Raw genomic sequence first — 18510 nt, 5'->3', positions numbered from 1 at the left:
TGAAGAAAGCTGTGTGACCCCAAAGCATTTCAGAAACATATATACTTAGGGAAGTTTAAGAGGTTAAACTGTTGGCTCATTGTAGGACAGCCATACAGGTAAACTCTTATCTCTCAACATCAGGAAAAGTGATTAGAGAAAAAGTAAAATACCAAACCTCTTTCACAGAATCAAATAATTTTGGAGTTAGTAGGGACCTCAACAGCCATCTAATCCAAACCATAAATGAAAAGCATCCTTACTTTGACATCCTCTACAAGTATTTATGCCCCAGATTTTCTTGAAGACTTTCCAGGGAAGATTAACCACCAGTCCTTGAAACAGTCTATTCCTCTTATGGACATCTCCTATTCAAACTCAACTCAGTGTCCAAATATAACTCATTTATTCCAAACTAGCCCCTCTTTCCAACTTCCATATTCTAATCTAGTCTCCCAACACCTAACTTCTTGTCTAGGCCATTGACACTGGTTTTCTAATTGGCCTCCCTGGCCTAAGCATTTCCTGATTCAATAGATTCTTGACCCTTAGACCAAAATGGTTTTCCTTAAGCACAGCTTTGACCATGTTAGTTCCCTATTCAAAAACTCTTTTGGCTTCCTGTTACTTCTATAATAAAATTTCTAGCCCTCTGATTGGCTTTAAATCCTTCACAACCTGATCCCCCACCTGTCATTATAGTTGTATTATGTATAAATTCTCTTTTTAACACTCATCCTCTGTTTTGTTACCTTTGTGCAAGCATTACCCATGCTGGGAATGTTGTCTCCTAACTTCTATATCAAAGAAACCCTGTTTTCCTTCAGAAGACAATAAAAGATGAAGACTTTTTTGATCCTGTAAATTACTAGTATTTTTCCATCATAACTACCCAGTATTTATTCTCTATGAAACTATGTTCTTATTGTCTCTCCCCCTGCCCCAGTTAGAATGTTGTCTTTGAAGGCAGAGACTATTTTTGCCCTTTTTTTTGTATCCTCAATAATGCTTTGTTATCTCCAATAATTTTAGTATGGTGCCTAGGGCACATGCTAACTACAGTAAATGCTTTTTTCGATCATTCTTCATAAATTGCATACTTTGTGCAAATTACTGGTGCTAAATTGTGAAATGAAAAATGAGTCCCTGAACTTCTAATCTACTAGGACCAATATAAAGTAAGTATGGCAAGTTATTAAATTTTATAGAAGCAAAGGAAAGATCAGGACAGCATGTTAAAGGCAAAAATAAGGAGGGAAGAGATCTTAAAAGCAACTTCATAAAAATGTAGTAATCCTAGTCATCTTCAGATGATAATTGAGGGGTTAAATCCAAAGCCTTTCTCAACACTCATATGCTACCTTTGGAATATAATTGTCCTCTGTTATAGAGGGAGAACTTTTAGTGAGGTTCTTACCATATGCCTGGCACTGTGCAAGTGAAACATGGAGACAAGCAGCACAAAAAAGAGGGACTGGAAATGGAATAGGGATGATGTGATAACAAAGGTGTGGAGGGGAGTGGGGGATGTCAACTGACATAGAGGTAAGATTAAAGGTTCACCTCTCAGATCCTGGGGACATATGGTCCAACCTCAAGTTGAGAGAGAGAGAGAAATGAGGATGATGGCTAGAATATATATAGACTAGTTTGGAGATGACCAGAAAATCTCCTTTGTTTTAGTGAAGAAAACTATGATGATCTTTTCTCTGGGAACTAGAATTTCATCGTGTTCTCATTTTATATAGGATAATGGTACAGAAAAACTTTTAGAAAGTTGAGATTGATGTAAATTTGTTTTCAAAAGTCTATCCTTAATAAACTTAGTGTTAGCTATTTATACTTGAAACATATTTCAATTTTCTTTAATTTGATTTCAGGTAATAATTGCATAGGAAAAATATGTTGTAGAAGTAGTTAGATAATTCTGTATCTGGTTGATCTAAAAAAAAAGCATGCTTTGCAACTTTTCAAGTCTCTATCACATAATTTTCAAGTCTCTATTACCTAATTAATCATTTGTAATTATAAAGAAAACTGACTGCTAATCCAGGTATAGATAATTAACAAAGTTTAACAAGTTTTGCTAATAGGTTACAGCATTATTTGGAAATATATTTGGAATAAAGATTAAGTGACAATTCAGTTTTCCAGTTTTGTAAAATCTTAGACCCTTTTCATAAGATTTTATTAGTGCCTTGAATTTAGTGGTTAGAATCTCTGATAAAGATTTCCCTTGCTATATTCTTTTTTTTTAAGGTTTTTTGCAAGGCAAATGGGGTTAAGTGGCTTGCCTAAGGCCACACAGCTAGGTAATTATTAAGTGTCTGAGACCAGATTTGAACCCAGGAACTCCTGACTCCAGGGCCAGTGCTTTATCCACTACGCCACCTAGCCACCCCTTGCTATATTCTTGTATCATATTTTAACACTCCTATAATGTTAGATTTTCTTAATATTTTAAAACTATGTAACTTTTTTTGTTTAGTTTGTTTTCAGGTTGATTATTTTGATTACTAAATATATACTGATTTTGTTGATGAGGCTGGTTTGTGGCTAAAGATCCATCACTTAGACTGATTTAATTTAGATTCACTAAGTAGATGATTATTGCTAGGAAGTGACAAAAACTATAGCTTCTGCCTAATAAAATGTGATAGGATGAAGAAGGTATAGAGATGCAGTGGATAGAGCACTGGGGCATGGAGTCAGGAAGACTCATCTTCTGAGTTCAAATCTTGCCTTAAACATTTAATGTATGATCCTTAACCTTGTTTGCTTCAGTTTCCTCTTCTTTAAAACAAGTTAAAGGAAATGGAAAGCCACTCCAGTGTCTGCCAAAAAAAAAAAAAGCTCCAAATGGGACCACAAAGAGTCAAATATGACTGAAATTACTCAACAATAATGTAGTTGATTTGGGAGCAGCTAGGTGGTTCAGTGAATAGAGCACTGGTCTTTGGAATCAGGAAGACTCATCTTCAGGCGTTCAAATCCAATCTTAGTAGCTGTCTGATCCTAGACAAGTTGCAAACCCCTGTTTGCTCAGTTTCTTCCTCTGAAAAATGAGCTGGAGAAAGAAATGGCAAACCACTCCAGTATCTTTGTCAAAGGAAACCCAAATGAGATCATGAAGAGAAAGATATGACTAAAACAATTCACACAACAAGAAACTTAGTCAAATGTCATCAAAAAGGAAATGATGGGATAGGGATATGTTCATTTTTCAATACCATGTCAGAAGCAGTGATTTAAGAAGAGCAATACTGAAAAATATAAGTTCCAAGATGACATGAGAAAGGAAGAAGCAATTAAAAGGGAATGAGATATCTGTGACACTTTGATTTAGTTGGAACAGGAGTTAGAAAAATAGGCTTCAGAGCCAATTTGTTTACAACCTTTTTTCAAGGAGAAGTCTCCAAGATGACCACCAGTCAAGGAATCATATTTTCAGACTTAATTTTCTCATATGGCTTGAATTTTTTCACTTGTTCAGCTTCTTCAATCCTTTTCTTTTTATATTTAATTTTATAGACCCTTTAAGTCTCTTCTTGACTTTCCTAAATTCTGTCACTGAATACATGTCTTTAGGGTAATATGCTGGACTGGTTTTTAAAGATACGTTTTTGATCAAACAACTTGTAAAATTATACAAACAGAAAATTCCCATATTCCAAAATGTTTATCTTATTCTACAACTTGAGGTTACTAACATACCTCATTATCATTTCTCTGGAATCAAGGTTAATTATTGGCAGTGATCAGAATTTATAAGTCTTGAGATTATGTTTATTGAATTTACAAAAGATTAGCTTACATCCTAATACTTCTCCTTAAAATCTACCTTTATTTCACTGTGAACTCTTCCATAAGACATTGAATATAAAAGAATGATAGCAGACTATTTATATCTGAATCCCCTGAAAAAGATGAGAACAAGATATTGTGTGTTTGTGTGTCTGTGTATTCACTGTACACACGTATTTTATGTTTCATGGATACCAATGAAATCTTTGTACTTTCTATCAGTTATCCTTTACTGTTACTTCATGTTCAGTTCTTTCTAGTCAAAAACATCAATAACTACTACTATATTTGCTGTCTGAAGTTCTTTATAACAGCATGTAGTGATGGAATTTGATTTAACTATCACACAAGAAAAATTGTCAATAAAGAATGTCTATTGTTGAGACTGAGATATGAAATTGAATGAAAAACCAAAACACCTTGTCTTTATCCTTGCTGGAGTTTATGTCACTTCTCATGCAGGTCATTATTAGTAATAAACTTCAGTTTTCTATATATCTCTGTGTATCCATTACCCTATGGTTGTCACCCACAACTGTGATTTCTTCCTTTGAAAAATATTAATATTCATATGAATCTATGATATCCATGCAGATACTCTCACTGATGATATAGATTACATCTCATTCATGCCTGCCCATCCTGTGATTCTTGTATTCTGTATGCCTTGACAAAAAAAAAAATCTATAGGAAACCCTTTGCCAGATGTGGGTGATTCTTTTCACCCCAAAATACACTGAACAACTTTCAGTTGTAATATCAGTTATAATATCAAAAGTACCATTTTTTCTCTTTCTGGATTTCTCTGATCCTTCTACCTGTTTGAGAGATTCTGAGACTTGAGCAGAAAATTTAATTCTCTCCTCTACTTTTTAATTGCTGATTCTTGAAGGGCTTAGGGTGGGGACAGAATCATTCAGGATCTTCCTTGCTTTTTCTTAACATTAAAAAGGAACATTCTGGTAATCCATCATTTATCCCTCATTTTTGTTTATACATTTATTTTACATCCATTCTTCTTTGTAATTCCTTGTTTACAAAATAAATACCTATTTATGCTTTCCATATGTTTTTCCACATTTGCAATCTTCAATTTCAGTTCTTCAGAGACAAGTAATCAAAAAGATATATTCATATATAGACAGACAGGGAGACAGAAAGGGAGAAACAGAGATGGAGAACAAACTTTATGTATTGCCCATTCACCTTATCATAGTTACATAGGCGTTGTTTACTCATTTTTCCTGGGTAAATAGTTGAACTAAATTTTTTTTTTCCCTTCATTGTCCCTTACTGTGTTATGAGACCTTTAGATAGTTTAGTTTATGTCTTAGTAATTGTTCTCACATGCCTTTTTGAGATAAGGAATAAAGTCTGAGATCATACCTCTGCCTTTGATACTCTCCCTCTTCTTCAGCTATCTTGAACATCCTCTCATCATCTTCAAAATTGCTTGATCTCTAGCACAGGCCGACTCTCTATGTACTTGTATTTGTCCAGTCACTTTTCCCATCTTTCTTTTTTTCATTACCATTTCTATTTTTCTCTAGAATCTAAATGTGATAACTCCTATCCTTCTTAAGGAAAAGAACTTGTACAGAAATATTTAAAATCTTTTCCTTTTTTTCTGTCTATTGACCTTTTAGTTTCATTCTTAAATGCAATCTGTATGCTTTAATTGGGTCTTGCCCATTTTTTAAATTTGTTTTCCCAATCTTTCTTTAAAAATTTTTTCCCCTCCAGTTCTTCTCACTTTCTCACGAGATAATACTACACATCCTTCCTCATATTTTAAACCAGTATTACTCTTCACTATTTCTCCTTACTTGACTATTAATTCAAATTTTTGCTAAGTGAGATTTTAGCAACTCTTGGTTTCCTCATTTTAACAAATGATTTCAGTTAAACCTCTGCATGAAATTGTTGTGATCAAATATTTATCTCTTCCGGTAGCTCATTTAAGTAGATCAACTTGGAGCTATTTTAATTACACATCATATGTTATACTAATTGTTTTTTATACTAATTGTGAAATTTTGTCTAACAAGTTAGTTCTCTTAATTGTATACAGACAGCCAATTCAGAAAATGACTGATAAATAACAAATAATATCATTTCAAATATAGCAAATTCCTTTTTTGTATGATTATTTTTTACTTACCATATATAATTCTTTGGAATTCTTTCCTTGAAGAAGTTATTCAAATCTCTCATCCCAGATTCCTGTCTACCAACCTATCAACCATAACTATCAACATCTTTTTTGCTTACCTAACATGTTCCCATCTCTGCCTTTAAGTTACCAAGAATCAGAATATATTTTAGTGTATTTACATATTCTTTAAGAATTTGCCTCCCTCTTCTTATTCTATTGATGTTAGTACATAGGTTGCAGTTATTCTTCTAATGGTCTTAGAAGACCAAATATCCTATGCAGTTGTTTCCTTTTGCTTTTGGTTGCACAATAAAACCATCTCACTAACTTTATTTACATACCTATGAGCCATACTTTAATTTAGCTTCAGCTTCTGTCTTCTGCTTTTGTTTATTGCAATAGCTTCTAGAATAATACAATTTATTCTTGTAATAATGTGCTATGTTCTTGCATTGGTCATTGAATAAAGATTTCACTTTTAGAGGACCAGCAAATCTTTTGGTGTTTATGGTTGGTCTAAGTAACTTTGGTTTTTGTTATCCTCTGTTCCTTTGTCATCACACTACAGAATTCCAACAAGAATTTAAAGGAGTAAAGGCCATTTTGTGGAATTTTTTTTAGTTTGTTTCTTGAGTTGACCTCATCAAATAAATACATTTTCTAGCCCAGCAATCCTGTTCTTTGTAAACCTGAAGGAAATTTGTATTTCAAAAGTGAACTTTTACTGTAACATAGAGTTCACATTTATCTGAAATGTACCAGATACATTTTCTTATACGATTCTCAATCTAATTTATTGTCTAGATGGAGCAAATGTTTAAGCATGCATATGTAGTGATGAACTAATTAAGTGATCTGTCCAACTGTATTTCAACATCTTCTAAGCAATATATATTACTAATCCATTTTCTTTTTCCTGCATAGATGTCTAGACCTCTCTTTTTGGTCAATCGTGAATCTTTTTTGAGATCTTATAAAGTTCATGGAACCTCACATTGTTTTTCTTCCATTTATTAGTATAATTTACCTTCTCATCTAGATGATACTCAGTGAAGATAGGGATCATAGTATGGTGGAGTTTATGTATACTAATAATAGATGCTTAGTAATTGCTTGTTTTATTAGTGTTTTTTTTTCTTTACTCCTTCTTATTATCTTTTACCGAAGCTTTACCCCTAAATTGACTGGTGTTCTGATTTCTGCCTCATTGTCCAGCCCATCCCTACTTGCTGCATTACTCATTATCTGTTACTATTTTTTTTTATTTTTTTTTATCTGTTGCTATTTTTGAGCACCTGTTTATACAAAGGACTAGACTTAAAGTTCTTTGTTTTCATATCTACTAGATGTCTACTAGAGTCGAGTACTTTTTTTTTTCAGATTACATTGAGACTAGATCTCAGGGCAGAAATCTCATTGCAGCCACTGGCAAAGCAGCACTTGACTGATTGTTTCTCAGAGTCCTGGCTCTGCCCTTTCCTCTCTGTGTGACCTTTCTAGACATTTCACTTCTCTTGCTTTTGCTTTCCTTGTGTTTTATTGTACTAAATGATCTCTGAGTTCCCTTCCTAAGTCTGTGATCTTCTAATCTTTTTTCTTCATCAACTAAACAAAAAATATTTATTAAATGTTTACTAAGTGCCAGTCACTTGAAGGAACCAGCTAAGGTACTCAGTGGATAGAGTACTGGCTGTGGTGTCAGGAAGACATGAGTTCAAATTTGGATTCAGACACCCACTAAACTAAGTGACCACAAGCTTGTTACTTGAACCTTTGCCTTAATCTACTGGAGAAGAAAATGGCAAACCACTCCAGTATCTTTGCCAAGAAAATCCCTGACAGTGTCAAGAAGAGTCAAATGTGACTGAGCAACGACAAATGCCAGTCTCTAGGAATACAAATACAAAGAATGAAACAATCACTACTTTTAAGGAGCTTGGATTCTAACAAGAAAACAGATATACATATCTACATGCATGCATGCGTCTACTTAAGTACATAGACCCCTGTGTGTGTAGATGCATTTGTATATATTCACTAATAACAATGCAACTTTCCTTTCATCTTTAACTTCCTCCTTTGTTCATTCTTTTGTCTTATCTTCACTCATACATGACTCAGCTCCCGATGTCACCACTTCTTCCTTGCCATTTTTCCAGCATTGGCTAGAGGTGCCAATTGGAACACTCCTGGCATTCTATTACTTTCTTATTCCCTTCACTAAGGACCTTTTCTCTTTCTATTGACATTTAGTATCCAGTTTAGATCCTGGCCTCTGTTTTTAGAGGTTTGCTGCAAGCCATTCTCCTTTCTTTAATGAGTCACTGCCTAACTCACAGTCTTTCCTCCCCAGTTCCTGCCTTCAAACTGATGTCCCCTAAGTACTCTTAACTTCCAGTCTATCAAATCTATTTAATTCCTATGATTATTTGCTCTATTGCTACACACAAGGATTGTTAACCCTTGATCTTGCCATCATAAATTTCCATTTCTTTGTTCATGATTCTCTGATCATAATCTCAATAATCTTATACTATCATTCCATCTTTCCCTTTGTTTTATTCTCCCTAACATTATTCTCTCTTCCTCACCATTTCCTTCATCCCTCAGTTCTTTTCCAGGCCATTATCCCTGCACTTCCTATACTTTATTACATTCCCTTTCTTCCTTGGCCACTTTTCCTTGCCACTCTTCAGTGGCTGTCTTTCATGCTTAGAGTGCTTTTAACTCTGTCTCTTGGTTTCTTTGATTTCCTTCAGTGCTCTGCAAGAATCTCACTTTCTGCAAAAGGCTATCCCCCACCCCTGTTGCTAGTGCCTTTCCCCTTAGACCACCTTCCATCTGCTCCATCCATATCTTTTATCTATCCAGTTATTTAGATGTTATATCTTCCATTAGGATATATGTTCCTTGGGAATAGGAACTGTTCTTTGTCTTTGGTATCCCTAGCACTTAGCAGACTCACATAGTAAGCATTTAATAAATGTTTGACTGACAGTGCTTTTAAAAACTTGCATGGCATCAGAAATATTGGCATTGCTTTGGAATTGTCAAATCATTCTCTTTTGTGTAACCTTCTGTTCATTTGATCTCTCAATTATTTTTACAAATATTTTATCTATGTAAAAAATATGAAAACTGAAACCAAATATTTAAAAATAAACATTTTTAAATGCTGTTTTAAAAACTGTGGTGATTGCCATTTATTTCTCTTGCATATATTAGCAATAAATAGCCTTCCATTTAGTAGGAAAGAGTGTAGAAAAAAACTGGCTGATAAAAACTGATTATGTGACGCTGAGCAAGTCATTTACTTTTATGATGCTTGAGACGATTCTTTAAGTTAGAGTAACAGTGCCACTGTGCCTAGGTACAGGGGCCTCCTCTGAGAGTAGTCTTCTAGTGAAATCACAAGTCAAGTTTCTCAAGCCTTTTTAGGCTCTGCTATCTCATAATTTTAGAACCAAAAGAGTTAGAGTTAGAAATACTGTAGGCCACTCCCCTCGTTTAACAAATGACAAAACTCAGAGGCCCAGAAGAGTAAGTGATTTTGACCTCAGACACCCAGGAATTTAGTGGTAGAGCTGGAACTAAAAATCTAGGTCTCTTTAATAGCAATCCAGTGTTCTTAATCTTAATCTTAAAATCATTAAAACAATCCAGTGTTCTTAATCTTAATCTTAAAATCATTAAAACAGGTTTCTATCCACATTTTAGTAGTAGAAGTAGTAGAAGTATTTGACCTAAAATATTTTATCAAAATGCAAATTATCTGCCTCTGTGGTTTAATCTGCAAGGTAAAAATGCAGTAGAAACTTGTCCTTAAGTTGTGGGCTGGCAATTCAGGTAGATGCCAAAAGATGGGCTACTTCCAAATAGTTTCTATGATCAGATGTTGTTAAATGGGATAGCTGAGAAAGATGTAAAAGCTAACAATTCAGAATTCTGTGCTTTTTTTCCTGTTAAATATATCTCTTGAAATAACTGGCTGAACTTGTTAACCATTATAGTCTCTGGATCAAGCTTTTTTACATAAATCCTTATATTTGTTTATGATAGTTTCTATTGCTAAGAATGTTATGTTGACTTTGTCATTTTATATAAGTCATATATAAGACTATATGTTTACTTAGTCATTTTAGGATTCATATAAGCTAATCAATTCACCTTTAACATTTCTGTTTGAAATAATGTGATGGTGCCCATTTCATATTTGTTTAAGACATAATAAGAATTTAATCTCTTTAAAGAGTGAGTTGGCTTGAATGGTTTTATTAGTTTATACAAGTCTTTCTTCTTGGAGTCTGTTCATTCTTAAAAGCAAAGTGAGTTTACCCAACTTCCATTCTGCTTCTTTCAGAAAGATTTTAACAGAACTGTTTTTAAACATAGATTCACTCATGTGGGGGGGAGCTTCCATGACAAACTTTTTGTTTTTAATTTCATATGTAAACTGATGACCTCTAAAGTTCTGATTTTGTAGTCACAGTAGATTCCTGCCATAACTAAAGTCTTAACCTTCTTCAGGAAGCATTCCTACCCTTCTTAGTTCCAATGTCTTCCCTCTGTAAATCATTTCCTTTTTATACTTTATATAGTTTGCCTTGTGTATGTATTTGTTTACCTGTTGTCTCCTTCATTAGATTGTATGTTCCTTGAAGTCGGGACTGTCTTTTGCCTTTTTTTGTATCCATAGCACTTAGCATAGTGACTAGTGTATGGTAGGTGTTTAATAAATGTTTCTTGATTGGTAATACTTAATATATTTTTCTGGATTACTTTTAGTAATCTTGTTGTTCCACTCTTCTTCAATTTTATTTCTTTAACCATATTTTGCAACATGGAAGTATGTTACAATTTAGTATAATTTTATTTAATAGAATTTTTAAGAGTTCTCTCTAGATTAGAATATAAAGAAACTGATAATTGTTTTAATATAATAAATGTTACAAATGAATAGGCCCTTGTGAATTTAATCAGACATCAGCAGTGTTTTAGATTCTCTAAATTAGGGAATTATTCTTAAGTTAAATGTAAATGTTTTTAAAAGTATGTTTAAAGATTTTTTTTAAAAAATGTTCAGTTCCATGTTAATTTCCCCATATTAAGACTCAGTATAATCAAATTGTTTGGCCATGGAAATAACCCTAATTTGTAATTAATGTGTTTAGAACTTATATCTGAAAAGTGAACAAATTGGTAATTTGTAGATTGACACAACACTGAGGCAAATAGTAGTTTTCTATACATGTATAGGAGTAAAATCTTCAATTCATAAAATTTTACAGATTAATCACATAAAGCTTAATCACATAAATCCTTACATTTGATTATGATGGGTTGTATTGCTAAGAATGTGCTATGAAGCACTTAGTTTACTTAGTCATTTTTGGATATATATATATGCTAACAAATTTACATTTAATATTTGTTTTAATAATGTGATAGTGCCCATTTCATATAAACTTTTAAAACATAAGAATTTATCATATGATTAAGGTTAGCTAGGCTGATTGTTAGAATATTAGAATTTCTCATAATAAAATTTAAATAACTATCAAACATCTAATTGAATATCCATATTTCCTTTTAGCTTTATAGTTTAAATATTTATCAGCATTATAAAAGTGGTCTAGAACTCAATTCAGTGTAACCGATTTACATTTCTTCTTTTTTTGTTTATCTCATCTGGCTTTTCATTTAGCAATCCAGTGGGGAGAAGATGGCCGTCCATTTCACTTTCTATTTTATACTGGCAAGCCATCATATTACTCATTAATGCACGTAAGTACATCATATCTATGATAAATAATATTAGCTATAATCTATGTTAACTAATTATATCAGAGCTTTCAGAAGGTTCAGAATTTACCTACTCATTTTCATAATGGACATTGATAAGACCTCTTGAGGTTTGATTTTTAGACCTATTAGAGAAAAAGTTTAGCATTCCTACCATTAATTTAAATAAATGTGCCATTTATTGAGTTTATAATTGAATGTCTTGTTTTCTTTTTAAATATTTTAATAGGTATTTTGAAATTTGTTACAATTCTTTTATATTATGATTTGCTTAGAGAGTTAGATTTTTAAAAAAGGGGCTTATATATGATGTCTAAAGCAGCAAAGCAGAAAAGAAGGAATAAAATATAACAAAGTTGTTAGGTTCAGCAAGGCATTTGACTTGAGGGAAATTTAAAGTTATATCTAATTACATTTTTAAATTGTTCATCTAAGATTTTCATTCTCATGGGTAAAAATAAGTATGAGTCTGGAATTTTAGGCCATTTACCTTTACAATATTGCTATCTTAGATATTAGTTTATTAGATTCTGACTTCCAACTTCATTTTGCCGTATTATGAACAGTTCTTTCACAGCTAAGACGTTGAGAGTGTGCAAATTCTTTGACTTCCCAGAATTATCCTGTAAAAAAGACAGTCATTCAAAAAATAGAAGAAACCATTAAACATTTTTAAAATAAGTTGATCCTGTGAAGTTTTATTTCACCCATTTCATGCTTCTACAAAAGTTACTCAAGTATTTATCAGGCATACTCTACCCTCTCCTCCCCAGTCTGATATCGGATTTCAAGCATTCCTATTCTATACAAAGCTTTCCTGTCCTTAGATTATCTGGTGTTTATTTGTGCTCCGCAAACCCAAAGGACAAAATCCCCACTTGTCAGGTACATTCATTTCTTGGTGGGGGGGGGACAACCCTTTTTTCATTTTTTGTTGACCTTGGGCAAATGAGCTTCTTGCCCTGGCAGAAATGAAATGAATGATAAATGTAGAGTGTGTCTTTGCTGAGTAATGGAGCTGCAGCCGAGGCTTTCCACAGAGGTTTTCTCCTGCGCAGCCTGAGGCAGCCCGAGGACCCCTGCTGTTCATTTAAATAGGTATGTCAAATCTGCCTCGAAACGCCGCTGGTTTGATCTGTGGTAATATTTGTGAAGGTTCCATATGGACTTGAGCCCCCTGCAGTGCTAAGAAATAATGTACAACGCTTCATGGTGCAGACGCAAATTTTCTCTGAAAAGGGATGCAATGCTGCGTTTTAGCTGTCGGAGAGGATGATGGAGCTGACGCGCTAGGCCTGTCAACTTGTTACACGGATGGGTTGCACGCAGCGAAGCTGTGGAAAATCTGTGCCTTTTAACTTTTCTACTTAATCACGGTTGTAGCATTGCCTTTAGACTGTATGCTACATTAATTCTCTTCCTGCCTTCTGCCTTTCATCCCAAGTTTCACGGAAAAAAGTAAAGCATGCAGGTCTTGTAGAGGAGCCTTATCAAACAGCTGTCATCCGACAAGCCATTTGCATTTGTTTTGGCTGAAACAGAGCAACCCAAGGGCAACATGTTTTGTTGCATTCCATCATAATGAAGAAATTACACATTTTACAAGAAGTATAACTTTACTTTTAATTCTTTGTATCATTTTAAGACACATAAGATTGTCCAAGAAACATCCCAGCTTCTCAAGGAGTCAAATGTTTCTCTATCTCTTGTCTGATACTTGAGACTGTATCTGATAGGCATTCATTCTGTTTGTTTGTCAGGAAGAATGCTAAAAGTGAAGTCAGAGGACCTGAGTTTGAAACCCAATTCTGCTACAGCTAACTGTGTGACCTTGGGAAAGCCATAATCTTTTGGTTTTTATATCTGTAATTTGGGAGTAATAATACTTGTATCTGCCTATGAAGCTCAGCTGCAGTGAGGATCAAATAAAATATGAAAAAACACTTGAAATTTTTTAAATGTAAGTTGGAATTATTGTGAAACAAAATATTATAGTGGAAAAACCTGACCTTCGAGTTTGAAATATTCAACTTACATTATTTACTACCTTGGTGACCGGAAGCGTCTAATTCACTTAACTTGAGAAGTTTCAATTTCATTGTTTGTAAAGTGCTATTTAAATTTATATTACCTCCTTTTGAGGGGTTTTGTGAGGGAAGCATCACAAAATATCATAAAATATGAATTTGTAGCAATAATAATAGTAGGGTAGTGGAAGAAAATGAAGAGTTCTTCATGGCTTACATTTTCATTAAACAGAATGTTCAGGTTGTTTTATTTTGTAAGGTGTGTTAACAGGTCCAATTAAACAGTTATAGGAAACTTGATGATTAACATTTGATCTCTAATCAAGTTGATTTACATTTAAAAATTACAAATGTATTTGTTAAACCAGAAAAACTATAATTTAGAGTTAATAAAAATATGTTAGTATGTTAGAGAATTCTTTAGTAGGATTTTAAAAGTATTTACTGTATTTCAGAAATTTGAATAAAGACTAATCCAGATATGTGCCAATTGAATATAGCACACATTTTATTAAATTTGTACCTATCATTACATCAGCATCATTTCTTTTGCTTATCTAACTTTACTGAATAAACTGAAGTCTTTAGCTTACAAAATTTGTTTTATATTTAATTTAGCCTTTTTATATATAAAGTAAGACTTGCTAAAACTTGAATATCTTTTGAATTAATTTGTCCTTTTGGTTTCATCCCATTCTTAACTTTGACTTGGGGAAGGAAAGTGTATGTAAGAATTATAAGTTAGAGTTAAGAGAATTAGGTCCTTTCAGATTGTGATTTATTAAACAGATCTGAAGCTAGTAACAATTTTTTTGTTGTTTGTATTGACATAGCTCCTTTTTTATATAAAACAGTGTTTTTTCCACATTGTAGACTAAGGACATGTAATTTGTGTGATGTGTAGCAGTGATATCCATGTTCTGCTACAGTATGCTTATTACTTGACTTAGTTATTAATAAATTTTATGTCAAAAATAATGCTTTCTTCTGAAAAATTTTTTTTTAATTTAAACATTTTCATCTTATGTTGGTACTTGGGCACAGCTAATGTTTCAATATGCAGTCATGAAATTAAGGGCAATCCTTAAGTGACTGGTATTTTTTGTTTGAGCTTTATTTTGCTGAGGGCTAAGAGAGAGTGAAAAGATAGTAGATAAAGTACTGTTGTATGTAATTATATTTTCTCTTGGTTTATTAAAAAATTCTATCACTTCATATTTTTTTGAGCCTGACAAAGGATTGTTATGGGAAATAGTAAAATATAAGTTCAGAACTATAGATTAATTACAGTGCTGCTTATATGAGAAATCTTGGGTTTATAAATGAGTTTGTTTTCTAAAAATTAATTTTAATTTTTTCGGTTTTTGTAGGCAATTGCTGTTTTAAGTGTTGGTTAAGTTCTAAGCCTATTTAACTTGCAGTATAATGGAAATACTAAACATTTATGAAGAGGAAAATAGTAGAAAACAATACTGTTGCAGTATTAGTAATGAACATTTTTTTAAATGGAATTGAAATCTTGAAGACTGATGATTAAGGAAAAATTGAATAAAAGAAGAGGCAGGAGGAGAAGTATATGGGAATTCTAAAGGTACTTCTGTGAACTTTGAAGTACTTTGTGGGTTGACATTAGTTTCTTTTCTTTTCACTTCAAATCTTATAGCTTTCTGTTTTCTTTAAACATATATAATTTGCATTGCTTTTATGATTAGAGTCAATTGAAATTCATAGATACTAGTGAGAGAGAATTAGAAATTTTTCTGAGACAGTAAAGAGGGGGTTAGAGAATAAAGTGGTTCAAAAAGGATAAGCATGCATATAGCACTTAGTAAGAGGAAGATGGGGGAGATACTGGAACTAATAGTATCATACTGGAACTAATAGTATCATAGATTTACAGAAACTCTTAGTTAAGATGGACCCAAGAGTTCATCTAATCCAACCTGTCCCTGAATAAATTCCAACTTGCCGGAAGATATGAACTTCTACTGTTTTAAGAAAAGTTAAAAATGTCTTGTTCAAGCACCTGTAGAGTAGGTCCATCCTTTACAACATCTCTGATATGTGGTTGATCATATAACTTCTGCTTGAAGATGTTCAGTAGTAGCTGACTTTTTTCCAGAGTATGCCCTTCCGTTTTAGGATAACTCTAATTATAAGGAAAATGTTCCCCAAACTGACCATCATGAAGTACTTTGGGCCAAAAGAGCTCAATTGTTCAGAATGAATTATATTTCCTATGGTAGCAGAGAATAGTGAAGTTGGAGGAGGAAGACAGTATGTACCTAATAGTATAAGACTTGACAAATAAGTTATTTATAATTTTGGAAAGTGCTAGCATTTCAATTTTAACAAAAATATCAATACACAAATATTGCTGGTTTTTTCCTACAATATTTACCAGTATTCTGATTGGAAAAGAGAGACCAGAAAATGCATTTTTATTTTTTCTAATTAGTTTAGAAAAATGAGAAAAAAAATTTTGGCTCTTCCTTAATAACTGTACAAAATAACTTCTTTCAGAATGTTCATCGTAGACATATTGCAGAGCTTTATTCCTGTTCCCTTTTTTGCTAGGGAAAAATGGTAGTGAGGGAGCTTTTATATACAAGATTATGGGAAGAAGAATGCTTATCTGAAATTGTTGAGAGGTACATTCTACTTTCAGGCTGGGTTTTTAGCCTCAAGCTTGATAAACAGGGGCAGTTGGGTGCCGTAGTGGATAAATCACCGGCCTTGGAGTCAGGAGTACCTGGGTTCAAATCTGGTCTCAGACACTTAATAATTACCCAACACTTAATAATTACTTAGCTGTGTGGCTTTGGGCAAGCCACTTAACCCTATTTGCCTTGCAAAAAAAAAGTTTGATTAAACAGTATATTTAACAGAAGATGCAGAGCCTCAAAATTAAAATGTATATAGTATATCAGCATACTTTGACAAGGCTGCCAGTATATATCATTTGATGCCAATATTGGTACCTCCTGGTTTAGCTGGAAAAAAGTGCTTAATTATATTTTTATCAAGTAAATTCTGAAAAGTTAGTGTTCATTGAATTTTTGCAAGTTGAATTGCATTTTCAATTTATATAAGAAAGTTTCTTGTTTGAAAATTTACTTACCCTAAGGACTGTTTACTTTCACTTCTAAGGGTTGTTATTTTCACTTTAAGCAAGTTACTTGTTTTATACTTGAGCTAATGTAGTAAATAATTAGCCTTTAATCTGAAAAATAAAAATATATGGGGCCTGAGTTAAAAATATATTATTCCTAAAGAGTATATATATCTCCCCAGAATATTTTTAATTTTTCAATATAACCTACATACACAGACTTTTATTTGTTTGTTATATCTGAACCAGTACTAAATAGACTAGTCATTTATAGTTCATAAAATGGTAGTAATGGCTGTCAATAGAACTCTAGCATTTAAAGCTTTTAATACTTAACTAAATCCAGACTGATTTTACTCTCACTTTTTTTAGTGGTTATATGAGAACCACTGACCAAAACCTCACAGAATTCAGTGCAGGGCTTTGAAACCATATAGCACTCCTAAAATCTCTTCTGTAATTTTGTGTTTTTAAAATCTTATTTTTCTGCTCATTTTTAGAAGATATTATCTCTAAAATGTTAATATTAATGTACTGTTTAAGTATAAAATTACATCTAGCTTATTTCCCCTCCCATCTAATGTTGCTTGTTTATTCTTTCTAAAATCACAATTTCCACATGATTAATATTAAAAAAATTATACTGTAAAGTTAAATAATGCTCTGTTCTTGGAAATAGTTTTTGAACATTCCTTTTTTTGCAACCTGAGCATCTGGTATTTTCAAATCAGACACCTTCTAAATTTGATTCATACATTATGGAAATCTGATGACACTAGGGGTGGATAGGCTTGCTTTGATTTTATGAAATATTAATCATGACTGTGATTAATGATTCAGCATTTCACATCTGGGTTATTTCTGTCATATTTGAAAATTATACTACTAAATACAGTATATAAACCTTATTGTAAGAGTATTCATACTAATTCTCTAGCGGCCCTGTAAAACTAAGTGGAAACCAAATGATGTAGGAGAAATTGCCAGTGAAATATTTTGATTTTTATACTTCCTGACATTTTTATCTTCTCAAGGATCTTTTGATGTTGATTAGGACATCTCTTAGGGGACTTGAGGTTATATAAATTGCTCTTTAGTATACTGTGACCTCTAACCAAATAAAATTTGACAAAAACTTCAGTATGTAAGAAGGAGAAATAGTTATGTTGTTTATTTCTTTATTCATTAGCACCCTGAATACCAAAACCATACCTTAAAGGTTCTAGAATTACATTGGCATCTAATAAATATTAAATTAATTTTGGTGAAATAGTCATCTCACCTGAATGTTTCTAAAATACATAACATTTTAGAATGTAAAAAAAAATCAAGATACACATATTATTCTACTATCCTTATTCTTGACAAATTCCCTCTCATGTACTCTATTTTTTCCAAAATACAGCAAAAAATTTAAAGATAATTAATGATTTTTAGATAAAAATATATGTTATACATATATATGTTACAGAACTCTGTATTTTCATACTCCAGTTAAAGCAAATAAAAATCTTGCTTTTGCTACTTAATTGTCTTATGTCTGAAGAAAAATATAAACTTTTAAAATAAAAGAGATTCATACTTCTCTAGTTGATATTAGAAAACATCTGTGCACTCTTTCTCTGCACTAA

General features: G+C 32.6%; 1 protein-coding gene across 1 annotated transcript in view; it reads left to right on the top strand.

Annotated features, from left to right (window-relative positions):
- Positions 1-18510, top strand: part of MRPS9 (mitochondrial ribosomal protein S9) — a 93388-nt gene that overhangs the window by 50163 nt on the left and 24715 nt on the right. Inside the window, exon 5 of the mRNA XM_074192202.1 lies at positions 11643-11722. Within this exon, the coding sequence (XP_074048303.1) occupies positions 11643-11722 (80 nt within the window). The remainder of the gene's footprint in view (positions 1-11642; positions 11723-18510) is intronic.

This window comes from Macrotis lagotis, chromosome 6, assembly GCF_037893015.1.
Source record: "Macrotis lagotis isolate mMagLag1 chromosome 6, bilby.v1.9.chrom.fasta, whole genome shotgun sequence".
NCBI classification, from domain to species: domain Eukaryota; kingdom Metazoa; phylum Chordata; class Mammalia; order Peramelemorphia; family Peramelidae; genus Macrotis; species Macrotis lagotis.
The sequence above is the reverse complement of the archived record's forward strand: the minus strand, read 5'-3'. Positions and strand labels throughout refer to the sequence as shown.